At 45.2% G+C, this 27,922-nt stretch overlaps 1 protein-coding gene across 1 annotated transcript in view; it reads left to right on the top strand.

Moving 5' to 3' along the window:
- The first annotated feature begins 737 nt into the window (after window positions 1-737).
- The window catches only part of LOC309551086 (perilipin-3-like), a 29,408-nt gene continuing 2,223 nt past the window's right edge, over window positions 738-27,922 (top strand). Inside the window, exons 1-7 of the mRNA XM_082251534.1 lie at window positions 738-812; window positions 5,966-6,161; window positions 20,380-20,462; window positions 22,378-22,675; window positions 24,818-24,932; window positions 26,885-26,969; window positions 27,065-27,190. Of these exons, the coding sequence (XP_082107660.1) occupies window positions 756-812; window positions 5,966-6,161; window positions 20,380-20,462; window positions 22,378-22,675; window positions 24,818-24,932; window positions 26,885-26,969; window positions 27,065-27,190 (960 nt within the window). The 5' untranslated portion in view covers window positions 738-755. The remainder of the gene's footprint in view (window positions 813-5,965; window positions 6,162-20,379; window positions 20,463-22,377; window positions 22,676-24,817; window positions 24,933-26,884; window positions 26,970-27,064; window positions 27,191-27,922) is intronic.

Here is a 27,922-nt window from a genome sequence, read left to right as displayed (position 1 = left end):
ACACTTTTTTTTATTTTTGAGGTGGGATCTTGGGTGAGTTCCCACACTTTTTTCCCATGACTTGACCCCTGGGCAGCATGATGTCATTGTGCATGCCGCCCGAGCAGCGCATGCGCAGTTGGAAAATTGGCCCTCGGCCATGTTTTTACTGATGGAAGCTGCGGCAGCCCAGGGACAAAGCCAATTTTTTCCGCGATTCTTCCCGGGATATGGGTCTGAATTCTGTGAACGTCCCGGGAAAATTGGGACAGTTGGCAACTATGAGGGTGGCTCCTGCAAGTCAAAGCAACCATTGTATAGGCGGAGACTCCACACAGCGAACTTTCAGAGGCTGATTATGGTAAAGGAAGACATGAGAATACAGCTACATATAATATAATATTACTTTCTCTCACTGTCACTGACAGCCCCACTTTTTGTACAACAGGTGACACGTGACCACCCCAATCACAGCAGCCAGGACACTCCCCGCCCTTCTCTCCTAGGACCCGCCCCTCACTCGCAGGAACCCAATCAAGCGCTGACGTCACACCGCTCTTATAAGGCGAGTGTGGGAGGCGGTAGAGGAATCGCAAGGAGGAGCTGGTGAGTTTTCAGGGTGGGGGCGGAGTCTCAGCGGGATGTCATCACACCTGCTGTTAGCGGGCGAGAAGTTTCTTTTTAGGTGGCGCTGATGTCCTTTGGCTGTCTTGTCTTTGTAGTGTGATCTCTCTACCGACCGGGATATGTCATCACTCTGCACCGGAGACTCCGACATGGCTTCCAACGGTACCGACACCTCCGATCTGACCGAGCAGAGCCCCGAGCAACAGGTGAGGAGCCCGGGGAACCCTCTGTTACATTGTATCCCCCGGACACCACTGTCTGCTGTGCATTCTATCATTCCAGGAGCGATCCTGTGTAACATTGTAACCAATCATCTGTATTGTGTATTCCAGGATCTGTCCCCTGGGGATAAGAATCATGTCTGTGTTCATCCATTCCCATAGACAGATCCTCCAATACACATGACTGTTACAATGTTACACAGGAGCTGATATTTCTATATTACAGTAATAGGATCTGTTCCCAGGAACTATGAATGTATGTAACATTGCAACCAATCATCTCTATTGCAGGGGTGACCTGTCCATTGGGGGTGCATTGGTGCTGCCCCCCCCCCTATCCGTGCGTCTGGCAGTGGCCCCCCTAATCTATGTGCTGGATGCATGGTTTCCAATGGTGTGGTTTTTTTTTTTTTGCACGTGATTAGAGCCAGAGGCTCTAATAGGCTTAAAAAATAGGGTGGGCTCCGGGAGCAGAGCAGTGCGCCCTGAGCCCACCCAGTTGTGTGACAATAGCGAATGAATATTCACTATTTTCACATGGATTCTCCTTCTGGCCAATCAGGAAGTGGGTCCTGAGACTCGTTTCCCAATTAGCTGAAAGAAGCCATGCCATTGGCCGAGGAGAGAGGAGACGCAGGAGACCGATAGGGAAGCTGTTGACTGCCCTCCACATGTTCAGGGTGAGTGAGCCGGCCACAAGGGGGGGGGGGGGGGGGTTGTGTATGGTGTGGTCCATCTGCTGCTCCCTCCCCTGGGCCATGGAGCACCAGCCGCCACTGCATTATTGTATATTAGAGCAGTGGCCTCCAACTGTGGCACTTTATATGCATGTATGCTGCCTTTGTGGGTCCCCCATGATTTAAGGTACTATTCCTCCCAATGATGGGGCTCTTCCCCCCCCCCCTCCATGATTTTAGGTACTATTCCTCCCACTGATGGGGCACTATTCCTCTCTCTTCCCCCCCCCCCCTCCATGATTTAAGGTACTGTTCCTCCCACTGATGGGGTACTACCCCCCCCCCCCCCCCCCATGATTTAAAGCCGAGTTCCACCCTGGAATACTTTTTTTTTTTTTTAATAAAAATACCCCAGGGACAGTCAGGGCTAGTACATTCCACTATGGCTAGCCTCTGATCTGTCCCGGGTTGCACTTACCTTTTAGGACGAATACTTGCCTTGAAAAAGTATTGTCCAGCGTTGCCATCTCAGGTGTGGGCAGCTTGAAGCCAGCGCGATCCTCTTCTGCGTCTTCTTCGGTCCCACGATGCACTGCACCGCCCCCGCCGTCACTTCCGGTGCACGCGCGTCATCCCTCCACAGCTTCTGGGCATGCAAAGCCAGGAAGTGACGACTCGCCGTGGCCGCCGAGGGGAGGAAGAAGGAAGTATATTTTCTTCTGTACGAGGTAAGTTAAAAAAAAAAAAAATTATCCATTTGTTTTTCAGGTGACCTGGAACGAGAAGATGGAGGGAAGTATCGTTTTAGGGTGGAACTCCACTTTAAGGCACTATTCCTCCACCCCCCCCCCCCCATGGTTTAAGGTAGTATTCCTCCCACTGATGAGGCACTATTCCCCCCCCCCCCTCCATGATTTAAGGTACTATTCCTCCCACTGATGGGGCACTATTCCCTCCCCCCCCCCCTCCATGATTTAAGGTACTATTCCTCCCACTGATGGGGCACTATTCCCTCCCCCCTCCATGATTTAAGGTACTATTCCTCCCACTGATGGGGCACTATTCCCTCCCCCCCCCCCCCCCCTCCATGATTTAAGGTACTATTCCCCCCCCCATGATTTAAGGTACTATTCCTCCCACTGATGGGGCACTATTTTCCCTGTCACAATCTGAGAAGTGTCCGTAATTTTAAGAATGTCATTGCCTTGGTAATGGATTCTTAAAGTGTTTAGTAAGAACTGCCTGAATTGATGGCAGTGTCTTGGTGCATACTGCCCTAAATTTGGATGTCAGCTGACAGGTTGTCAGGCTGCTGGCAGTCGGTCTGGACAGACACCTCCTGCAGCTAAAAGCCTGAGCTCCATGCATTGGGCCTAAACATCAGGGTGCATGGGACCTAAAGGGACATTGAGACAAATTGTATTTCCCCCCCCCCCCCCAAGAGAAATTGTCTTGGCTTATGTCTTGCGTTCCTGCTCTGGAACAACTGTTCTAGATTTCTCGTGTTTAGGTTCTGCCAAGGGGTGACACGCCCCCTAACGCTGATCTGTTTGGTGGAAGCCAGTGCTTCAGCATGGTCATGTGATTCACTGTCAGGGCTTTGAGCAGCAGCTTCTTTAGGGCTGCATCGACTCTTTATCCTTTTTTCAAGGCTTTAAAGTGGATCTAAAGGTCGGTTTTTACCTTAATGTATTCTATGCATCAAGGTAAACCTCTGGGAGCAGCTCCCCCCTTACACTCACACCTGATTCCCCCCCCCCCCCCCCCATCTAAATCCAGCAATGTGCGAGAGTAGCCGCTCTCCTGGGTCTCTCCCTCATTGGCTCACACAGCAGTAGGAGCCATTGGCTGTGTGGGCAAACGGAAAGTCTATTGAGGTTTGTCTCTGCGAGTACCCCCAATTAGTAAGCTTGCTATGGGAGGGGGGGGGGGCACTAAGCAGGAGGAGCCAGTCCATTGGCAGGGAACCCAAAAATAGGATTGGGACTGCTCCTGTGCAAAAACCATTGCACAAAGCAGGTAAGTATGACATGTATGTTAAAAAAACAGCCTTTAGAATCTTTCAGGTAGGGAACTAGAAGGTACTTTAACCATGAGTTAAAGGTATGATGCACCTTGAACAGAAATCAGTGTTTTGATGGATGTAATGGGGTCAGTCCACCATGAGCTTCTATTGGTGGTTGGTGGATGCTGTAGAAATCCATGTAAACGCCTTGCTATCTGTATGTCCCAGCAGAAACCATCTGACTATTTGTACTCTCAACCTGTCTGAGCCAGTCGGCAGTAATTCCTACACAACTGCCACCCTGGTTCAGACCCGGTGCCTGGAAGGTGTCCAAAAGATGGCATCATACTGGTGAATCGATTTTCATTTTGTGGGGGGAGGGGAGATGAGTTGAAAGGCATAGGGGGCAAGTAATACAATGTGTTTTTGGTGGTGCTTGTTTTGCTGAACCAGCCCATGGCTTCTTCTGTCCTAGGCACTCCCAACAGCCAGATCATCCTGCCATGGTATCTGGCTGTTTCTATCCACCTGAAGTCATGTTCCTGTTCCCCCTCCACCTTGTGTTCCACCTCCTATTGTGTGAAGGTGCCCATTTATACAGGTCATGGTATAGCTACTAGCTGGTCATTCAACTGGACTTCTATGTTGTCATACTTGTCCAAGCTGCTGCTTTAGTTCACAATATCCTCTCAGGTTTGGCCTTCATGTTTGACTTTGTAGGACAGGTGGGGTTATAGTAATACTGATATCTGATAACTGTAGGCAGGCCTGGCCAATGGCTCCAGGTGCCCCAGCAAAGCCAGTGAGACCCAGAAGTGAGGGGAGAAGAGCTGCAGACGTGCACAGCGCTGGCTTGAATGAGGGCTCAGGTATAAGAGGGGGCGAGAGGCCAAAATGCTTAAAGCGGAGTTCCGGCCACAAAATCGACCTAATCGATTTTGTGGCCATCCGCTTGCTTTTCGTCACCTGAAAAGGAAATGGATAGTTGCTATTTTTTTTTTTCTTTACTTGTTGTAGAAATATACTCTTTTCTTCCACTTCCTCCCTTGTGCCGTCACTTCCAGTTTGCAATGATTCCTGGGAGCTGAACGTCATTGCTCCCAGGAATCAATGCGACGGCACCGACCCCCGCTCGTCACTTCCGGTGCGGCGCCGCATTCCCTGCTAAACAGCTTCTGGGCATGCCCAGAAGCTGTGGAGGAATGCAGCGCCGCAAGTGACGTGCGGGGCCGGTGCAGGCGCATTCTGGGAGAAGAGGACACAGAAGAGGATCGTGCTGGCTTCAGCTGCCCACATCTGAGATGGCAGCGCTGGAGAAGAAATTTTTAAAGGGAAGTATTTCTTCTTGCAGGTAAGTGTGACCCAGGACAGTACAGACGCTATCCATTGTGGAATGTACTAACCCTGACTGTCCTGGGGGTATTTTTATTGAAAACATTTTTTCATGGCAGGAACTCCACTTTAAATCTTTTTACATTAATAATGTACAAAATGCATTCAGGTAAAATTTGGGCTTTAGCATCGCTCTTAAGTATTCCATGTGTGGATATTTTTACATTAGTCCAGCTTGTACCAGTGTATCTATGCATGTTCTATACCTGTGGGATCCATCTAGAGTTTGGATTCACTGTATTATGCATTGCTACTCCAGTAATCTCCACTTACTTCTTGGCCCCATGCTGATTGGCTGCCCTTTATGTTAAGCCTAAATGCAAGTTAGCATAATGAAGGAATTCCTAGGCAGAGGTTGCCTTTAGTGGAACCTATCTCAAAAAATGTAGATGGCTCCATTTTTAACTGAACTTTTTTTTTTTTTTTTTGGGTTTGTAGCCTCATCTCCATGACTCCAGTGTGATCTCATTGGCAGCTCAGGAGGTGGAAGGCCTGGATTTGATTTTAAGGGTGGTCAAATGTATCCTTCTGGATCACAGGAATGCACTTAAGCTGATTCTGGGTCCTGAAAGAGCAAGCTTATGTTGGAGCCACTCTAGTCTCTGGAAGGAACCTGACCATGTTCAGATCCACCCAGATGCCTGATCAGCAGCTGGCTCGGCCTTTCAGCATGTAGCTAGCTGCTCCCCTTCCTGGCACTCTGTAATTACTGGAGGGGCAGGGTGAATTGTCACTACTCTGTTCTCCAACAGGGTCAGAACTGAACGATCAGCAGTCATGCAATTGCTCATTTCTTGGGCTTAGAGCTGGCAAGGGACAGCTGCAGAATTTTCCCATGCTGCAACATTGGTGTGAACTGTTTGCAAAACTTTTCTCTACAGTTCGCTTGTCTGTTCTGTAAATCTGCTTATTTAACTTTGAATTTTGCTCAAGGGTTACCACCTACTTGAGCACTTTCTTTACCAAAAAAAAACTTACCTGATTTGACTTTGGTTTTGTTGCTGGATTTGGATAGATCATGTAGTCGTTTTTTTTTTTTTTTTTTTTTTTTTTTTTTTCTTTAGAATTTGGTGGAACGTGTTGCCAATATACCCCTAGTGAGCTCAGCCTGCAGTATGGTCAGTGGCGTATACACCTCTACAAAGGACAGTCATCCCTACATCCGCAGCGTGTGCGACGTCGCTGAGATGGGAGCAAAGACCTTAACTGAGGCTGCAGTCACTGGATCAAAGCCCATTGTAAGCAGGCTGGAGCCACAAAGTAAGTGGTGATTGCAATTGCATTGGTTATAGAAAGTAAACATTACTGGACACTTAATACAGCCAGCATAAAAAACTGAACCGAAAAATGTCTAATATTAAACCCCAGTTCTTGCTATAACCTTCATGTGAATTGCATTTCTGTGCAGTTCACATGCAAATCGGGGTGGTGCAATTTGAGCCTATTTATTCTGAATGGGTTCAAATCACACTGCTTTGCTCTCGAAGTATAGGCATCTTTTTTTTTTTTTTTTTTTTTATATTTTATGGTTGGGGCATTTGGCGTCCTGGGGGGTGGCTTTTTTTCTCTCCTGCTGGGTCTGGTTGTAGATCTTAAGGCCTTCATATTGGGGGTCCCTGACCACATGCATGTCGACCGCGCTGCCATCTTTAGTGTGGGCAATGGAAAATATTTTTCCCAAGTCCTCTTCCAGGACAGCTTAATTGAGATATAGGCTCCTCCCACCTAGCACATGAAACGCAATACACATTAGTTTAAATACAGGTGAGAGGCAGATTTCACCCCTCCCCCCTGACAGGGATCACTCAGAAGTGGGTGCGGTCAGGTTCCGTGCTGGGTGGCAGGAGGGGGGGGGGGGGTGCTACTGCTGGAGTGGGGAGGGGGGAAAGAAAGAGGGAGGGACCCCCCTCTCCCTTTAGTTTGTCTGGTGGGGCCTTACCCGGTCCTCAGAGATGCAGAGTTCCAGCGGTGCCTGTTCAGGCGCTCGTCCCAGGTCTCCTGTGGTGTGTAAGGCTCCATGTACACAGGACGCTGGAAATGGCCGTTTAGGAGCAGTTGGGCGTTTTTTTCAGAAGTCCCTGAACGCAGCTCCATGTTATCTTATCTGTCCATGTACACATGGTCGTTTGCAGTCATTTGCAGGCAGTTGCGTTCAGGGACTTTTTTTAGAACGCAATTATATTGCGTTCGAACGTGTGTTTCCCGAAGTTTCAAACGCAGAAACGCGGCCGAACGTGACTAAACGTGACTGAACGTGATGAACCTACGTTCAGCCACGTTATACGTTTTTTTTTCTTCCATTCAAAATCAATGGTTCCCTATGGGAGCCTATTGATTTGAATGGAAGTCGCACCGCAAGTCGGATCAGGATGATCCGACTTGCGGCGCGACCTGCACTGTGAGAATCTTGAGGGGGAACTCCACCCAAAAATGGGAAAAAAATTGCGTGGGGTTCCCCCCCAGGTTCCAAACCAGGCCCTTCGGGTCCGGCATGGAATTTGAGGGTAGCCCCACGCCGAAAAAACGGCGTGGGGTCCCCCCCAAAATCCATACCAGACCCTTATCCGAGCATGCAGCCCGGCAGGCCAGGAAAGGGGAGGGGACGAGCGAGCGGCCCCACCCCCCCTGGACCACACCAGGCCACATGCCCTCAACATGGGGGGGTCTTGGTGCTTTGGGGCAGGGGGAGCTCTGCACCCCCCACCTCAAAGCACCTTGCCCCCATGTTGATGAGGACAAGGGCCTCATCCCCACAACCCTGGCCGGTGGTTGTGGGGGTCTGCGGGCAGGGGGCTCATCGGAATCTGGAAGCCCCCTTTAACAAGGGGCCCCCCAGATCCCGGACCCCCTCCCTATGTGAATGGGTATGGGGTACACTGTACCCCTACTCATTCACCACATAAAAGGCAGTGTGTGGAAATAACGACAGGAGACGTTTTGGAAAGTTTTATTAAAAATCTTCATCCGGCTCTTCTTGTTTTCTCCTCTCCGGGGTCTTCTGCTCTTTTGCTGTCCCCTCTCCAGGGTCTTCTGCTGTCCCCTCTTCTGCTGTCCTCTCTTCTTTTCTTCTCTACTCCGGGGTCTTCTGCTGTCCTCTCCTTTTCTTCTCCTCTCCGGGGTCTTCTCCTCTCCGGGGTCTTCTGCTCTTTTGCTGTTGGCTGTCGGCTCTTCTTCCTCCGGTCCTCCTCCGACGACGTCTCCTTTTGATTATGACGTTCTCCGGTCTCTGCAGCTTGTTATATAGCCATTAGGGCGTGGCCACGATGACGTCATCGGGAGGCCCCGCCCCTCACGTCACAGATTACGTCATCTGTGACGTGAGGGGCGGGGCCTCCCGATGACATCATCGTGGCCACGCCCTAATGGCTATATAACAAGCTGCAGAGACCGGAGATCGTCATAATCAAGGAGACGTCGTCGGAGGAGGACCGGAGGAAGAAGAGCCGACAGCCGACAGCCAACAGCAAAAGAGCAGAAGACCCCGGAGAGAAGACCCCGGAGAGGAGAAGAGAGGACAGCAGAAGACCCCGGAGTAGAGAAGAAAAGAAGAGAGGACAGCAGAAGAGGGGACAGCAGAAGACCCTGGAGAGGGGACAGCAAAAGAGCAGAAGACCCCGGAGAGGAGAAGACAAGAAGAGCCGGATGAAGATTTTTAATAAAACTTTCCAAAACGTCTCCTGTCGTTATTTCCACACACTGCCTTTTATGTGGTGAATGAGTAGGGGTACAGTGTACCCCATACCCATTCACATAGGGAGGGGGTCCGGGATCTGGGGGGCCCCTTGTTAAAGGGGGCTTCCAGATTCCGATGAGCCCCCTGCCCGCAGACCCCCCACAACCACCGGCCAGGGTTGTGGGGATGAGGCCCTTGTCCTCATCAACATGGGGGCAAGGTGCTTTGAGGTGGGGGGTGCAGAGCTCCCCCTGCCCCAAAGCACCAAGACCCCCCCATGTTGAGGGCATGTGGCCTGGTGTGGTCCAGGGGGGGTGGGGCCGCTCGCTCGTCCCCTCCCCTTTCCTGGCCTGCCGGGCTGCATGCTCGGATAAGGGACTGGTATGGATTTTGGGGGGGACCCCACGCCGTTTTTTCGGCGTGGGGCTACCCTCAAATTCCATGCCGGACCCGAAGGGCCTGGTTTGGAACCTGGGGGGGAACCCCACGCAATTTTTTTCCCATTTTTGGGTGGAGTTCCCCCTCAAGATTCTCACAGTGCAGGTCGCGCCGCAAGTCGGATCATCCTGATCTGACTTGCGGTGCTCCTTCCATTCAAATCAATAGGCTCCCATAGGGAACCATTGATTTTGAATGGAGGCAGAAAAACGCTGCTAAAAGCAACGTGGCCAAACGTGCAATAACGCAAATGGAAAAAGCTACTGAAAGCACGTTTAACAGCTGCTTTTTCCCGGCGTCAGAAATAGCTTTGCAGGACGTTTTTTCTAATGTCCCGTGTACATGGAGCCTAAACCAGGAGATGGGGAGGCTCCGGCCTGGCATTGTCTTCAACCCTCATGGGAGGAAGCGGAGGGTTCGGATGGAGAATCCACCAGAACCTCTAGCTACAAACTGACCCTGGAAGAGGTGGGGGCCTTCTGGGGGCTTTCCACACTTCATTGGGAATTCAGGAGGAAAAGACCTTGTCCCTCAATGATCAGATGTACGTGGGTTTAGGCAAACCTAGTTTTCCCAGTACATGAGGTCCTGATAGATGCTGTTAAGGAAGAATGGCGGGATCCAGAAAGAGCCTTTCTCTTCCAGGGCTCTAAAGGTTTCCTTTTTCCAACTTTGTGGTCTGGAACAAGTCACCAAAACTGGACGCAGCTTTTTCACGGGTCTCTAGACATACAGACCTAGCCTTTGAGGATATGGGTTTGCTTCCTGATCCCATGGACAAGAGCGGACTCCATGAAAAAGGCGCGGGACTCATCCTTGGGGAAATCTTAAACCGGAGTTTTCAAGCCCCTCCTCGCAGAATGCTCATTACCATTACCAAAATGCAGGAAAAAGGCCTCGGCCATACACTCCTCCCTCAAAGCTGAAGGTAACACTGAGCCCCGGTTCACACTTCTGCGTGTGCGGGGTTCGCATGTAATGTCGGAGCGCACTGCTCCGACATTACATGCGATCAGCTGTGCGGTGCGAGTTTAGCCATACAGTTTGTATGGCTAAATTCGCATCGCACCCGCAGCAAACACGCACAGGAGGCATTTTTGCTGCCGCATCAGGATCGGATCGCACAGCGGTTCACACTTGTGCAATCCGATCCTGTGCGAACTGCACGATCGCACTGCGATATGCGATCAAACTGGGGGTGTCGTTAAGATTACATTGACACCCCCAGCGTATCGCATATGGCAGTGTGAACTGCCGGGGGTGCGTGTGCGATGCGGGAAAAGGCTGCGAATTTGCAGCCTTCCCGCATCGCATATATGTAAACCGAGCCTGAGGTAGGAGGGGGTTTTACACCCACGTCTTTGTGGTACAAAAACCCTCGGGCAGTTAGACTGATCTTGAATCTAAAGACCCTGAATCATTCAGTTGTTAACAGAAAGTTCAGGATGGATTCGATCTATTCAATAACTATTCCCCCCCCCCCCCCCAATTATCATGGCCTTGATGGGACCTCAGACACCTAACTGCACATTCCCATTGCAGAAAAGGGCCAAAAATTCCTCATGTTGGCAATTTCAGGCCCTCCCATTCGGGCTAACCTCTTACCCACCCCCTGCATGTTTATCAAGGTCATGGCAGAGACCTTGGCATTCATGCGCCTTCAAGGTTTGTCAGTCATCGCTTACCTAGATGACCTGCTGCTGTTTGCTCCTTCTCAGGAATAGTTGTACAGGGATCTCCAAAAGGCAAGGCGTGTTTTGGAAAGCCTAGGATGGCGGATGAATTTAGAAAAAGCCACCCTAGTGCCGACACAAAGGATCGTGTTCCTAGGCTACGAGGAGACTCCACTATTCAAAAGGTCTTTATGCCTCTCAACAAACAAAAATGGAGTGGTGGGCCTGTTGCAAAACAATCAAGCAATCTCGGTAAGACAAGCCATGTCAACACTGCAGTTGCTTACAACGGCTATCCCAGCAGTAGTGGGCGGGTCTACATTTCCGTCCCCTACAGCTGTTAATCCTAGAGGCCTGGGACCACACTCGGGGCTCTCTCGATTTAATTCACATCCCAGCACAGGTGAAAAGATTGCTGTGGTGGTGTGAAGGCCTCAAATCTATCTCAGGGCCTCCCATGGGTCCAGACAGCTTACAGCATTGTTGCCACGGATGCTTCCAGCATTGTCACCATGGATGCAAGTGGCACAGGCTGGGGGGCCCATCTGGGGGTCCAAGCTAGTGCATGGGTCTTGGGGGCCCAAAGAGGCGAAGCAATCCTCAAACTGGAGGCAACAGAGCAGTAGAATTGGCCCAGAGCTTTCCAGGGGGAGTTACCGGCACACAGAATCCAGGTCCATTTGGACAACTTCACGGTAGTGACTTGTGTCAACCGACAAGGGGAACGAGGAGCAGTGCCCTGTGGGTGTTGGCAGAGAGGATCCTTCAGTGGCCGAAGCCCAGGTTCTCTCCCTTTCAGCTGTTCACCTCAGAGTTGAACCAGTTGGCAGACTTCCTCAGCAGAACCGTAAAGGAGGGCGACTGGACTCTAAATCAGGAGGTTTTCAGTTGGGTAACCCAAAAATGGGGAATAGAAAGCGTTGATCTTTGCCTCTCAGCAAAACTGTCGCCTTTTCCCTGAGCAGATGGGACGGAGCTCTTGGAGTAGACTCCCTCGCACAAACATGGCTCTTTCCCAAATGTTATGCATTCCCTCCGCCGGCACTGATATCGCAGTCCTGAGACTTTCAGGAGAAAATACTACTGATTCTCATAGCACCACACTGGCCGAGGAGACCATGGTTCTCGGTCCTAAAAAATTCTAGCAGTGGATTCTACCAGTTTGGGAGGATGTTCTCGATCAGGGCCCAGTACTATGTCCACAGGTGCAACTTTGGAACCTTGCAGCCTGGCTTCTAAGGAAGAACTATTAAGTAAAGGATTTTCAGACCAACTGGTGACAACTCTGCTAAAAAGCAGAAAGCAGGAAATGCGTAAAGCAGAAAGGAAATGGGGAGCATTTACCTAATAACTGGGAATAAGCTTTGGTGTGCAAGAAGCTCCTTAGATGTAGGTAGCCCAGAGACAGTACTCCAATTTCTGCAAGAGGGGGCAAACAAGGGTCTAGCTGTCAGCACCCTGAAACGCTAAGTTTTGGCTATTGTCGTCTTAGTGACATCTTTGGCAAAGGATCCCTGTGTGATTTGGTTCTTTAGAGCCTTAAACATGCAAAGACCAGCAGGAAATCTCCCCTTTCCTATGTGGTATTAATCTGTGGTCTTACAGGCTCTCCTGAAAGAACCATTTGAACCTATAGCATCTTGTACGGTGAAATTTTTAACCCTCAAGGGTTTTTTTTTTTGTCAGTGGCAATCCCTACCGCCAGAAGGGTTAGCTCGAAGCCCTTTACTGTTAGAGCACCTTTTCTGCAGATATTTTCGGATCGCATTATTTTTAAAATCCGGCTTTTCTTCCTAAAGTGGTCTCACAAAAGTTTCATAGAGACCAGGAAATGGGTTAACTTTTGTTCAAATCCGGTGAAGGAACAGGAAGTAAACTTCAATAAGTTGGACATTGGATGTTTTCTTCAATACATAGCCATCACAAAGAGTTAAGGAAATCAAATTCTTTTGCTGGCACGAATAAGGGTGCTAAAGCATCTAGACGTTCATTAGCCAGATGGCTTAGACTAGCCATTAGTCAGCCCTATAGTTTTTCTGGGAAGGAGGTGCCTATCAAGGCACATTCCACTAGAGCTATGGCAGCTTCTCAGGTGGAAAGAGCTGGGGCTACCCTGGAGCAGATCTGTCGGGCAGCAACCTGGTTATACAACTTTTACCAAGCACTACAGACTGGACCTACTGTACACTAAAGATCAGGCCTTTGGGCGAAAGGTCCTTCAGGCGGTTGTCCCACCCTAAGAGTAAGTACTCGCTTATCCTCTCAAAGGTGCCTGTCCTGAAAGACAATAAGGGAAAAATAGTTACTTACGGGTAATGTGTTTTTCCAGTAGTCTTTCAGGACAGCACCGTTACACACCCAAAGGTTTAGGTTCTCTCAAAGGTGCCTGTCCTGAAAAGACTACTGGAAAAGTCCATTACCCGTAAGTAACTTTATTTTTCTACTCGCTGGATGAGTTGATCAAGGGTCTGACTGGTGGGGAAAGAGTACTCTTCCTCAATCCTCTGAGCAGTAAAGGAAGGCCCCTGCTTAGTACAGGGTGCTTTACTTTCGTAGACTTTTTTTTTTTTTTTTTTTCTCGTGCCTCTGGGGTGCAAGGAAAAGGTTCTGGTTCAGAGCTTCTGGAGGGACTAGGAAGCACTGGGGCAAGCCCAAGACCAGTCAGCCCGGTTCTGCGGACAAGTCCTCTTCAGCATGAAGGGGCGCCCTCACCTGCTTCTGGGGTGGGGGGGCATCTGCACTTTCAGGAACCCTGGACTTCCTTCATTCAAGACAAATGGGTTCACAAACTGATTTTATTCTGGGTACAAGATTGAATTTTGATCCCGGCTGGTGGACAGGTTTTTTTACCTGTCTCCGGATCGTTTGAAAGATCCCTGGGAGGCTGTGCAGGATCTCCTGGCTCAAGGAGTGGTTGTGCTGGTTCCTCCGCAGGAATGCTTTCAAGGTTTCTGTTCAAACCTGTTCAGTGCCCAGAGAGTGAAAGGTGCATCCAATCCTGGATCTCAAGGCTCTTAACCACTTTTTGTGGGTGCAGAAGTTTTGAATGGAGTCCATTCGGTCAGTGGTGGCATCTTTGAATCGGGGGGGGGGACATCAGATCTCCACTTTGCGGAGGCAGAGGAGCACTTGTGGGGTTAACCTTGGTCCCACTTCCAGAGGTTTTTACCAAGGTCCTGGCCCCAGTGCTGGCCTTGTTACGTCAGGAATTGCATTTTGGGATAGCTGGATGATCTCCTGTTGTGAGCAGACTAATTTGGATCTTTGGGGAACATATCAATTACAGTTCAGACCCTTCAGGAATTCAGAGGGACGATCAAGTTAAAAACTGCTGACTCCATCTGTATGGGTCACACCTGGGGCTGACTCTTGCCTCTGCCCTGGCTAGCGTTTTTTTCTTCCCTTGGAAAAGCTTCAGAAGCTGCAAAGGGTGATCAGGTTGCTGCTGGAAACCGATCGGTCTTCCCTACAGACTTTCATGAGGGCCCTGGGTCTGATATATCGACCTTCGAGGCGGTCCTGTGTTTTTTTTTTTTTTTGTTTTTTTTTTGCTTGGTCTCACTCGAGACCTCTGCAAAAAAGTTCTTGCAAAATGGGAACAGGGACCCTCGGTCATTGGACCAGAAGATTTGTTTGAGCCATCTCACAAGGTCAGCTCTATCCTGGTGGATCCAGTCACCAGCTTTGTCGGGGGGGAAGTCCTTCCTGCCACTGTTCTGGACGGTGATCACCAGACGCCAGCCTGTCGGGCTGGGGTTGAGTGCTTGGGAAGCTGTGCCCAGGGGACTTGGTCAACAGTCTTCCTTGCTGATCAATATTCTGGAGCTCGGAGCGATCAAGCCTTGCCTGTTCCACTGGACGAGTCAGCTACATGGGTCTCCGTCTCTGTTTCAGATACAATCGGACAATGCCACAGCCATGGCTTGCATCAATTAAGGGGGCACCAAGAGTGTCCTGGCGGCCATGGAGGTGGCTGAGATTCTGGTTTGGGCAGAAGTTCATGTTCTGGCTCTTTCCGCAGTCCACATTCCAGGTGTGGAGAATTGGCAGGCAGATTACCTGAGTCAGGTGTTGGATCAAGGGGAATGGTCCTTTCATCCGGAATTTTAATCTCCTGTGTCCAGTGGGGGACTCCAGAGATGGATCTGTTGCGTCTCACTAAACGGGGAAAGTTCAGATGTGTTTGTGGCCAGGTCTCGGGATCCCCTGGCTGACTCCAGGCGCTTTGTTTTTTTTTGGAGCCAGTGTTGGCTGATCTATACCTTTCCTCTGCTCGTACTCCTGCCGAGGTTTGTTCAAGGGGTGGCTGAAGGCATTTTGGTCATTCCAGTGGCACCAGACTGGCCCCGGCAGTCTTGGTATGCAGACTTGCTGTCTCAGGGACCGATCTTCCATCCTGCTTTACAGTCGCTGACTTAACAGTGTGGCTATTGAAAGCAAGGTGTTGAGGTATAGTCCTTTCTGACTCGGGGATTCCTATACTTTTGAAGGCCAGGAAGATCTATCATCTGTCGGGGTTATTGGGGGTTGATTAAAATAATAATAGGTAAAAAGAAAAATGATTTTAAAAGCCATGTATATTTCATATTATGCATATAAGAGATTCTGAACAGGATGGCGTCCATCTTGTTTTTAAGGTGAAACAAAGTTCATATATATACTTGTTAAACAAAATGTCTCTCACAGGCTTACAAAGGGTCTATGGTTTCAACAGAGATCTTTGTATTTCTATGTAATCGTAAATAAGATCCCTTTTGACATCTCGATCAGATAAAACTTAGTCAGTCTGACGCTATGTTAAAGGGGGTGATATCTCAGTCTGTCTATAGGTATTTAACAATAGACAATGGCTCCGTGTTTCTCATCAAACATTTAAAGATGAACTATATAAGTTTTTTTTTAAAGGTACATCATTATATGTGAGAAGATATTAGCCATAATTATATCATTATATTATGTAAGGCATATACATATGTATTTAGGAATATTGTATCACATTTTGGGTTTATATTCTCATGGTAGTCATCTTACTTAGACTTAAAACTAAAGTGAAAACGAATTACTTCATGTTAAAGGCATGTGGTAGGAGTGTTTATATAAGAATTGCTTTTGGCTAGTTTAGTGCTCAAGGTGTCGTAAATATTCCCAAACCTAGACTATATCTGACAGCCCTTTGGCATGGTCAAATAAGTAATTGCTTTTCACTAGCCGACAGGTCAATAGGTCATCAGATAACAAATTGTTTTAATTATATTAAATACAAAATCTAATGAACGGTACAATACTGCCCTCTGGAGACGAAATACCAGGTGCAGTCTTGAGATAATTTGAAATATTCCAATATAAAAATATTATATTGTGTTAAATAATATAATTATTGAAATGGCATTACTTGCCAAGATGAATAATGGAAATACAGGTGGACATTTATGTATGTACTGGTAGTCTGGACAAAGTTTTATGTTGTGTTATATGATTAATCTTACATATAGAGGAATCATCCTTAATTTTATTAGACCAAGTATGGGGTTAATTATCAATAGGGGTGTGTCTCTGACCTCACTAGTTTAGGTATAGAATATCCCGACCAATTGGGATAATGTTTCATCCCTCTGGGTTTTACTTATGGTAATTTTTATAGCTCTTTGTTCTTACCATAAAAGACCAACCCAGATGAGAGATAGGACACACACACTTGACACTACTGACAACACACCTCACACTTACACCACACACGCTATTACATTTTTCAATAGACTCATCCAGACATACTTCCTGGTCCATCATTCATCTGAAACTTGAAGGGAATCCACCATCTTAAGAAAGGCATCCATCTTAGGACTCTGGTAACACCATCTTAAGTGTGGTAATTATGCCTTGCTATGTTATTTGATTTTATTCAACAATTGTTTATTCCTTCCTTATATGTTTTATATTGCATATTTAAAGGGTAATGAGATTACAATCCCAGCCGTATAAGCCATGGTAGATTTTTCTCTAAAAAGCTGATTTTTGTTTTTATACATTATTATTAATATCAGATTAAGTGCATTATTTGCAATTTTAAGTCTTCCGTTTTGCATGGCTTATTCTCATTCCTTCTGCAGTGGAATGACTTTGGGCCCTGTGATTCGCAGACCATTGTAGTCTGTTTATATAGAACATTAATTTATGGCTTATACTATACCTGGGAAGAAATGGTAATCTTGCTTTCGTTTTGCTTTCACTTTAACTTTGCTTTAGTTTCACTTTCATTATTGAGCTAAACATCACATTGCATTGATTATTTGAAGTTAGTATTTTTTTTGTAGAGTTATCTTTTTGTGTCACTTCTTGTTTGATCATATATTGTGTTTGCATGTCTTGAGAATAAATATTTTTATATATATTCCACGCTGTAGACTGTACTCACCAAGATTGGTATATGCTTTTAAAAAGAAATTAATCAATTAAAAAGAATTCACGACATTGATTTATGGCAATAGGTGAAGACTCTCCTTTTTCACAGATCTTTGCTTATTAACCATAAATAAATACACTGCTATATTCAGAGCAGTATAAATATTCTGACATAAGTACGAGCGCGAGATATTTATTATTAAATATTCTTACACATCGCAAGTGTAAATTGTACATTTTCATGGTGTGAATCGCTGCAGCTGCACCCTTGCTATAGCTAGGGTTTTGGCTTTCTTAAAAAGGGGTTGAGCAGCGATTGGCTTTGGGCACTATCAAGGGCCAAGTGTCTGCCTTGGCTATTCACTTCCAACATCTGTCTGCTACTAATGGCTTGATTCGCACCTTTGTTCAGGGGCCTCGTCATCTGGCTTCTCCGAGGAGATCCCTGTTGCCTTTTCTGTTCTTTAAAAGCCTCCCTTTTAGAATATTAGGGAGATTGCTTTTCTTACCGAAGGTTGCCTTTCTGGTGTTTGTTACTTCTGCTTGCAAGAGTGTCTGTGTTGGTGGCGCTGTCCTGTCTGCCTTATTTGGTGGTCCAGAGATAAAGTGGTACTCTGACCTAATCCGACTTTTCTCCTTAGGTGCCTGTGTCGGCTTCATCTCAATTAAGACATTGTGTTGGCTGCCTTATGTCCTAGGCCTAAGCATCCCAAGGAAATTGCCTTGCACTCTGGATGTGGTTCAGTCCTCAGTAGTGAAAGTTAAAGCAGCGACTTGGTCGTCTGTGCACTAACAAAATTCTACAAGGTTGATTTGTTGGCATCTTCATATGCTTCCTTTTGGCCGCAAGGTTTTGCAGGCTGCGGTTTCGTAAGAGAATCTTTATTTCTCTTTAGGGTTTTTTTTTCTCCTGGGTTAGCTCCTGTTGCTCTGAGCTTCATGTTACCCAGTTTAGCCTTTGGAGTTTACATTACGATCTGGTTGCGTTCTTCCCACCCCCCCCCCCCATGCCTATACTGTTTTGGGACCTCCCAATGGGATAAGTATGAAAGCTGCGCCTGTCAGTGAATAATACAAATCCAGTTCTCTAAGAACATACCGTAAAATCCTTTTCTAAAGTCCATTGACAAGACGCAGCACCCGCCCCTCTGATATAGGGATGGGTTTTTGTATCTCGCTGCTTACAACGAACTGGTTTGCTGGAGCAGAGGGTGTGGTGTTGTGCCTATGGGGACAGCCCCATGGGTGAATGGTTGTTTTGTTTTTTGTTTTCCGTTTAGTTAGAACAAGAACTATTTTTTTCTTATGTAAAAATGTTATGCCAAGCAAATTGATACCTAAAATGTCATGCTTCAAAATTGAGCAACAACCATTGGTACTTAAAACTCCATAGGCAACGCTTTAACAATTTCATGGGTTACCAGTTAGAGTTGGGAGGTCTTTGCTCTTGCTCTAACAATTGCAGCGATGCCTCATGTGTGGTTTGAACACTTGCATATGCGTCTGCTTCTGCGCACAAGCTTGGTGGGGTGCTTTAATTTTTTTTCTTGCCTTATTTTTACACATACAATAGTGAAGCTGCAATCATCCAATACATAGAACAGTAGGTCAATAAATGGTGTATGTATGTATTACACAGGTATAGTAGGATTATGGTGATATACATTAAGTAATAGACTTCAATGCTGTAAACGGGGTCTCTGTATGTGGTGCTTTTTGTAAATATTATAATGTGACTGCAGTGCCAGTCCTAAAATATTTAGGTGACGCTAATGGATGAAGTAAAACTAGAGTGATATTAACCAATTTATCATAAAACAAGATGGTACAGGTGCTGTAGATAAAATCAGAGTAAGGTCTCCTTTTTTTTTTTTTTTTTGTATTTATCACTGCCACTTATCTTGGATCCACCTTTGCTGTCACCCAGTCAGTTCTGGATCACTGGTATCCTACTACAGTTTTTATAGTAGCACTAGCAAGCACCTTACTCTGATTTTTATCTACAGCACCTGTACCATCTTGTTTTATGATAAATTGGTTATCACTCTAGTTTTTCTTCACCCATTAGTGTCCCTTAATTTATTGTAGGATTGGCACTGCAGTCACGTTATATTTGCAAAAGCACCACTTAAGCACCTTTATCCGGAGACCCTGTTTACAGCACTGAAGTCACTTTAAATTACTTTTGTGTATATCGCCATAATCCTACTATACCTGTGTATTTTTTATATATATACCATTTATTGACCTACTGTTCAATGCATTGGATGAGCGCAGCTTCACTATTGTATTTAGAGCTGGCTGAACTATTTCTAGAGCAAGGCTGAACTAGGAGCTGCAGCTTTCCCTTGCTGTCTGCTATCTCTGTATCGTCATCTCATGATAGTGCAGAGGTTCTCACTCGGTTTATTTTTACACTGCCCCTTAAAGTGTACACTTTTATTCCTTCCTATTACAAGAAATGTAAACCTCCCTTCTAATAGAAATAAGCAGGACAGGTCCTGCTTAATGTGAGGTATGTAGTACAAGGGCCTGTCTGCCTACAAAATTGAGTCTTTAGATATTACCAAAACTATACAATATGGAGGTAACACCTAAAGGAAAATTAAGAATATATGGCCAGCCTAATGTAGGTTTAAGCATAGCCTTTCATAGCAAACCCATCTCACCAGTCCTGGCTGAAGGAGTACTGGGAGAGTACCTTTTTAGTATAATTAAATGCACAATATTGAGGTTTCAATCCCTCATCCAAAAATTTTTTTTTTTTTTTTTTTTTTTTTGCAGTCTGTGCCCCCCATTAAGGAGATTCACCATCTCTCCTTTTTGTTTTACTATTCTCAAACTCCACATTTTGGGTTGTCCCCAAAGAAGTAAAAGAAGTAAGAGGGTAAAATTATCCAATTGGAACACTAGTTCTGGTGACCTAGGTGTCCCCAAGGGCTTTCCTTTCAGGAATCTGCCCCCACTTTCTGTTTGGTTATGGAACATGAAGTGAAGAAATCCTTGTAGTGAGACACAGCAAAAATACAGGGGTTATAACCTTTCCTTGCTTTATCCAAAAGATTTGGGGGGGGGGGTTGCCTAATCTGCATCTAGTAAGATGAATCTCTACCACAATCTGCCAATGAAATCTGCCACTTGTGTAATTCAGGGTTCTGCTCCTTTGTCAGAGTAGCAGCAATGCCAGACCTCAAGCCTTTAGAACCCCATATTAAGTGTTGTGACTTATGTAGTGCTCAAAGAAAGCGGGTCGCCAGTTCTGCATGGATTGATATACTGTATTAACTTATTTCAGTTGCAGCCGCTAATGACCTGGCTTGCAAAGGTCTGGATAAACTGGAATCCTCTCTACCTATTCTCCAGCAACCAGCTAAAAAGGTAAGTGCCAACTACATAGTGGTTTGAAATGCTCTTACAAACTTTTCGTTGGTGGTCACCTGACTTGGATCTGCCAGTCTAATCAAAATGAATCTTAATGTATCCTCTGCATAAAGGTAAACCTTTTCGTTTATCAGAACTCCCAGGCCTCCAATTATACTTGCCTGGGCTGATCTCGATCCAGCAGTGTGAGTGCTCTTGGCTTTGTTCTTCGTTACTGGTCTGAAAGCAGTGGGAGTCTTTGGCTCTCGCTGCTGTCAGTCAAAATCGGACAAGAGTGGGGCAGAGCTGCCCTGTCAATGGATGCAGATGGGGCGGCTTGAGAGGTAGATTGCCTATGGTACTTTTTCTGCATTTGTGTAGCAATTACAGAAACCAACAGAGCAGTGTGTAGGCACCTACAGGTGTTGGTTATAAGGTGGGTGTATGTAAAGGTAGTGTTGGGGGGGGGGGGGGGGGGGGGTTGCATAGTTTTGATTGAGCAAATTTGACATATTGGGTAATTTTAAAAGGGGTCCTGTTTGTAAATTATAGTCGGGACTTACTTTAAGCTTGGCAAGTGTGAACTTACAGAATAAATCCAACACTAAAATCCCAGCATCTACAGACATCAACAATCTTAACACTATCTGTGAAGAAATCGGTATACATAACTTTTTTTGCCGATTACCCGATCCCACACTGAGATGTCAGTGGGTGCAGAGGACATCAGAAGCCCCATAGTAAGTTTATTAAGGTCGTCGTTGTCTGCTGTGTCCTCTGCAGAGCTTCCACTGCTGGAGATCTGACTGGATTGGCTTGAAAAAGGTATGTATAACATGTATTTGCAGGGTTAGGTAGGTTAGTGTTGGACTGTCTCAGAGATTTTAGTGTTAGGGTGGCTTTCTTACATTTTAGGAACTTTATTAATGCAGCTGAATGTTTCATTAGGGACCCCATCTTCTCTAGGTCTTGGACTAGTAGAAGTTCAGATGGCTAAGTGTACTATAATAACCCTGTTGCACCCATTTGCTTAAAATATCCAATTTTTTTTTTTTTGTTTTTTTAATGAACTGTTTATGGCACTCATTACATTTCAGAACTCATTAAATTTCATAATAGTCAAAACAATTTGTCACTTCATGTAACACTGACTCCCATCACTCTCCCGCTCTGCAGCTTCCCAAAGGTGGGTATGAGTGGATTGCTTTGTGTGGTTCCAGATGTGCTTCTTGCAGCAGTTCCTTGCATGCTAGATTGGTGGGCAACAAGAGTCCTGCTACTGCATTTCTTGCAGCAGTGGTGTGTATGAAATCTTTGTTGCATGATAAACCTTAGACTTTAATTTTCTGATTATCAGCTCTTTTCTGAACCCTGAGCTGATTAGTAAATCTTCTGCAAGAGGGCATGTTCTAATTCACTGAAATGAGTGGGGGGCTGATTGACACAAGTAAACCAACTTTGCATAGTCTCACTTGTCAAGCCACAGCAAGAAAACCTACAGTGGGCGAAACAAAATAAGACTTGTTCCTAACATAGTCACGGCTGGGAAATATGCAGTTGTGTAAGAATATAAAGTCAGAGCAAACGGAATGTGATCTGCCACCTTGCATGTCTAGTTGCCTCCATCCTTAAATATGTACATGAACAAAGCCCAAGATGTGGGACTTTAAATTAGGTCAACTAGACAAATACATTTTATTGTATGAATCACATGTACAACCTATAAGGACACACAGAAGGGACATGTAGCAGGTTATATAATTCATATTAAATAGGAATAAATACAATTTTACAAGAATACAAAGTGTTGGTTCTACCAAAGCCAAGGGGGAGCCTACAGTGGGATGAACAAAATAGTCTTGGTCCTGCCAAGACACCTGAATACTTTGACCATTTGAGTGACCTTTTTTCTTCCCCCCCCCCCCCCCTGCAGGTGGTATCTGATGCCAAGTCTCTGGTGACAGGAGCGCGTGATGCAGTTGTTGGTGCAGTTACAGGCACTGTGACAGGTGCTCGGGATACTGTAACTGGTGTGGTGTCTGGTGCTGTGTCCGGTGTCATGGGCCTGGCAACAGGAGCCATTCAGGGCAGCATCAATGCCACTCGATCTGCAGTTCCCACAGTTATGGAGTCTCATGTGGGACAGTTTGTGACCAGCGGTGTGGACACTGTTTTGGGGAAAACTGAGGAATGGGTTGATCACTACCTTCCCATGACAGATGAAGAACTATGTAAGTAGCTAAAGCAGCCATATGTAATAGTTGGGTTGTAGTTAGTAAAACGCCACAAACTAAGAGGTTGTGTTGCAATGGTCATGTGCTGCTTCTCCCTTCCTGTCCACTCAGAAGGGTCAAGCCCTTTAAGTGATAGTGAATTGCCAGAGGTCTGTGTATCAGAGCTTTGTGCCTTTAGCACTGACAGAAATGTAAGTTCTCTGGGAGATTTTAACTACTTGCACGAGTTTAATCTTTTTGCAGTTTATTGAACCCAAAACCAAAGATGTTGCTGCTCAACAATCATTAGAGATGGTGTCTGCATTTGTTTTTCTTATGGGTTTTTTCCCTCTCCAGCTGGTGGTTTGGCCAGTAACACCACCTGGCATGTCCCCACTCTGGATGAAGGGCACCTTGGACAGCAGCTTTGTCAGTTGGAGGGTGTAAATGTACTAGAGCAGGTTTAAATAGGCTAACAAAATTAAAGCTAAACGCCAGCTAATATGTATAAGCAGTTACAGCGAGCAGGTGGTTTACTTTTGGGTGGGGGGGGGGGTGTTAACATCCGATTGTAAGAACCCCTGTCAGTGGTCCCTGTAAATGGATACAACTGTAGAAGTTTGTGGGTTTTTTTTTTTCCAGACTTACTGGCCAGATCACCAGGTGAATAGTCACAAAACCAATGCAGCCATCGCATCTAAAATGGTATGCCGCAATGTTTGCTTTTGGGTTTAATGCCCCATCTCTAGACTGAAAACTGAGAGATCAAGCACTGATCACTCTGCTGTCCTCAGTCTGCAGAGACTGCCAGTCACCACTCTCTGCCCCTCCAGCACTCACTAGAGCGCTGAGCCCTGGAAGGGACCGGGTGGCTGGTTTAGGATCTTAGTGGATCACTAAGAGGCTGAGCTGTTGGTCCAGGCTTCTAGGCAGATCTTAACCATATGGTCTGGATCTTAGTGCCTGGACCAGCTCTGTCTGCTGATAATGGGTCACAGGAGTGCAAAACCAACTAAACTCCTTTTGATCCATAGTAGTAGAGCCAGTCTCTTGGAACACCATGTGTACCATTTTAGGCAATGCTTTAGAACATATAGTAATGGGGGTCATAAACTGACCTAGTCTAGGTTGTAAAAAGCATACTAGACTAAAGACTTAGTCCAGGTCTGTCATTCACCCACGCTAGCCAAGTAACGGGTACACTTTATGGGAGGCATGGTAAAGCAGTTCGTACTTGACACAGTTGATCCAACCAGAAACCCATCATGCTCATAGCATCTGTAATGAGCCAACAAGGTGGCTGCACCAAAATCCCGAGTAGTGTTTGCCCTGCCCAGTTCTCCCTTGCTGAACTACAGAAAACTAATCTTTTATGAAGAGTGGGCGAGGGAAGTATCCTGGGTCCAGGGTTATTTAAGCAGACCTTCCCTTTTAGTAAAATTCCCATTAGCTTCAGCATGCACCTCTGAATAGGAGGACAAAACCTTTTCAAAATGGTGGTGTGGGAGCACACTGGCTGCAGAGAAGCAGTGTGGATTTAAGCAAGCGTACAATGTGTTGTCAGTTCTTGCAGGCGAAAGGGGGTTCTATTTAAAGGGATGAATCTTAAATCTGCATATATTGCAGCGGTGTACTATGTAGGGGTTTTGCCCCCTGACCTTCACATTTCTATAGCTATAAAGGTTTAATGAGGATGTTTTAGACCAGTAATGAGGATGTTTTAGACCAGTGTTTCTCAACTCCGGTCCTCAGGGCACACTAGCAGGCCATATTTTAGGTATTACCTTGGGGAGATGCAGACTAGAATACTGCAATCACTGAGCAGCAAATATCACTTGTGATGTATTTCAGTTTTCTTGCAAATCTGGCCTTTTAGTGTGCCCTGAGGACCGGAGTTGAGAAACACTGTTTTAGACTATGTAAGTACTTAATGGGCATAGTCCTGGGCACAGGTTCACTTGAGTGTTCATGACTGGGATAAGAGCTCTTTACCAAATCTTGAGGCCAACATTACAAATATTCAAAGACTATTCTTGACACTATAAAACATCTTGTTACCTGGCTGAAGGCAAACACTTGAGATTTGAGAGCTTGTTTCCTGTTGAGTTATGTAAATGTTTGTACTGTAATGTATTGTCGGAATTTTTTTTTTTTATACAGCCCAGCTTGCATCCACTGTGGAGGGTTTTGAGGTTGCACCATTGCAGCAGCAAAGAGATCAGCAGACTTACTATGTGCGCCTGGGCTCCTTGTCTTCACGAATTCGTCACCGTGCTGTAAGAATATTTAATAATATCTCACGCTCGTACTTCCATTATGTCAGAATATTTATACTGCTCTGAATATAACAGTGTCTATTTGTGTCAATAAGCAAAGATCTGTGAAGGAGAATCTCCACTTATTTCCACAAATCAATATGTAGCAAATTCTTTTTCTTTTTAATTTTTTCTTTTTAAAAGCATATACTAATCTTGGTAAGTACAGTCTACAGTATGGAATATATAAAAATATTTATTCACAATATATGATCAAACAAGAAATGACACAAAACTCTACAGAAAATACTAACGTCAAACAATCAATGCAATGTGATGTTTAGCTCAATAATGAAAGTGAAACGAAGTGAAAGCAAGATTACCATTTCTCCAGGTATAGCATAAACCATAAGTGTTCTATATAAACGGACCACAATTGTCTGCGAATTGCATAGCCGAAAGTCGTTTCACTGCAGATGGAGCGAGAATAAGCCATGCAAAACGGAAGACTAAATTCGCAATAATGCGCTAAATCTGATATTAATAAAAATGTATAAACAAATCAGCTTTTTAGATAAAAATCTACTATGGTTTATACGGCTGGGATTGTAATCTTATTACCCTTAAATATGCAATATAAAACATATAAGGAAAGAAATAAACAAACAATATTGAATAAAATCAAATAACACAGCAAGGCATATTTACCACACTTAAGATGGCTGCTAGCTTCAAATGGTCGTTACCAGAATCCTAAGATGGACGCCTTAAGATGGTGGACAGTGAGGGAGGAGTTTCTTTTGACGTCCCTCAAAGTTTCAGATGAATGATGGAGTATGTCTAAATGAGTCTATAAATGGGATGTAGTGTGTGATGTATGTGTATTGTATGTTGGGCAATGTAATGTGTCCTGTCTCACATCTGGGTTCTCTCTTTTTTTGTTATTGAACAAAGGACTATTAAAATTACCATAAGTTAAACCCAGAGGGAGGAACATTATCCCCATTGGTTGGGATAGTCTATACCTTAAGTGGTGAGGTCATAGTCAAACCTCTCCTAATTAACCCAATACTTGTATAACAAAATTAAAGGATGATTTCTCTATGTTCAAGACTAACTATAAAACTTTGTCCATACACTCAGTACATACATAAATGTCCATCTAATCTCCATCATTCACCCTGGCAAGTGATGCCATTTCAATAATATTTATATAATATAATATTTCTATATTGGGAAATATCTAAATTACCCCAAGACTGCATTTGGTATTTCGTCCAAAGAGGGCAGTATTGTACCGTTCATTAGATTTTGTGTTTAAAATAATTAGAACAAATCCTTATCTGATGACCTTATTGACCTCTTGCTAGTGAAAGTCCATTAATTATTTGAATTCTGTCAGACATTTGGACTTGGATTGGAAGATCTATTAGTCTATTCTAAAGCAATTCTTATATAAACACTCCTACCACATGCCTTTAAAATGAAGTAATTTAAGTGGAATTACTTTTACCTAAGTAAGATTTGTTATTTAGCAAGAATATAAACCTAACATATGGTAGACAAACCATTTCTAAATATATATGTATATGCCTTACATAATATAATGACATAATTATGGCTAATATCTTCTCACACACAATGTATCTTAAAAATATATGTTCTAAATGAACCTATTGTTTATCTTTAGAATACAGACAATTAAGGGGATATCACCCCCCCTTACATCTGGTATAGCGTCAGGCTGACTGAGTCTTATCTGATAGAGATGTCAATGTATCACCTTATTTACGATCTTAAAAGAAATACAAAGACCTCTGTTGAAATTCTACTCTCTTGTAAGACCTTTTGCAAGAGGACATATATGAACTTTCCTTCACCTTCAAACAAAATGGAAACTATGTTGTTCAGAATCTATATGAGACTGAATATACATGGCTCTTTAAATCCATTTTTATAATCCCGACAGCGCATACCAGCACTCATTGGGCAAGGTGAGGAGCGCCCAAATGAGCACTGCAGAGGTTCTGTCACAACTGCACCAAACTTTTGATCTGGTAGGAGTTATTGTACATTAATGCATGTGAACTGTCCAGCACAATTGAAAGTAGTCATTGTCTGCTTTTTGTCCCCCTCCTCACATTATTTCAAGGTGGAGTCTTTCAATCAGAGTGTTCAGGGACGAAAAGAGAAGCTGCACCAGCTATGGGTTGATTGGAGCAAACAGCAGCCAAAAGCAGAAACCTCTGCTGCTGGTGAAAATGGATGTGGGGATCAGGTAATGGATTATGAGAAATGTGGTCTGTATTAGATTTATGAATGTGGTAAATTTGATTCCTTCCAAATACTAATGTACATCTCAATTGAATAAAAATACCTTTTTCATAAAACCAAAAAGCCAGCACCACTTAATTTTCCTTTATTATGAAAACCAACTAAGTTAAAAATTGTGAGGCCACGTCACCCAAGCGGCTGTGACTCCTCCCCTGGCCAGATATTGGAATAGTCAGCTAAGAGTTTACAGGAAGTACAATGGACTTGTACGTATTATGTAGTGATTGCCCCGATTCAGAATATGGCTTTTGGTATAGAGGACATAAGCGCAATGACTGTGGTAACAGATCGCCTGACAGCAGCAGAGTCATTGGTTCAAATCCTAACCATGGCACTACCTGCCTGGAATTTGCATGTTCTGCCTGTGTTGGTTTACTCCAGATATAAAGTCTGCTGGTAGGTTAATTGGCCCTAGTATGTGAGTTGGGGAGCCTTATATATTGTACATTCAAATCAGTCCCTTACTGAGCTTTTATTCACACAAGTCCCTTACTGAGCTTGCAGACTATGCACTAATATTTGTGCCACATTGTTGGTGCTATAGAAGTCCCTGTAATGGAGGAAAGCCAATTGCCCTCTTGATAGTTTAAAGTGTGAAGAATACAACCATGATCCCCCAGCTTCCATCTTGGAGTACCATGCATCCATTTATTGTACATGGGGAGTGGTGTTCCCA

The sequence above is a fragment of the Pelophylax lessonae genome (genome assembly GCF_965119305.1).
Source record: "Pelophylax lessonae genome assembly, chromosome: 3".
In the NCBI taxonomy this organism is placed as follows: domain Eukaryota; kingdom Metazoa; phylum Chordata; class Amphibia; order Anura; family Ranidae; genus Pelophylax; species Pelophylax lessonae.
Note: the sequence above shows the minus strand (reverse complement) of the source record. Positions and strands in the feature narration are given on the sequence as shown.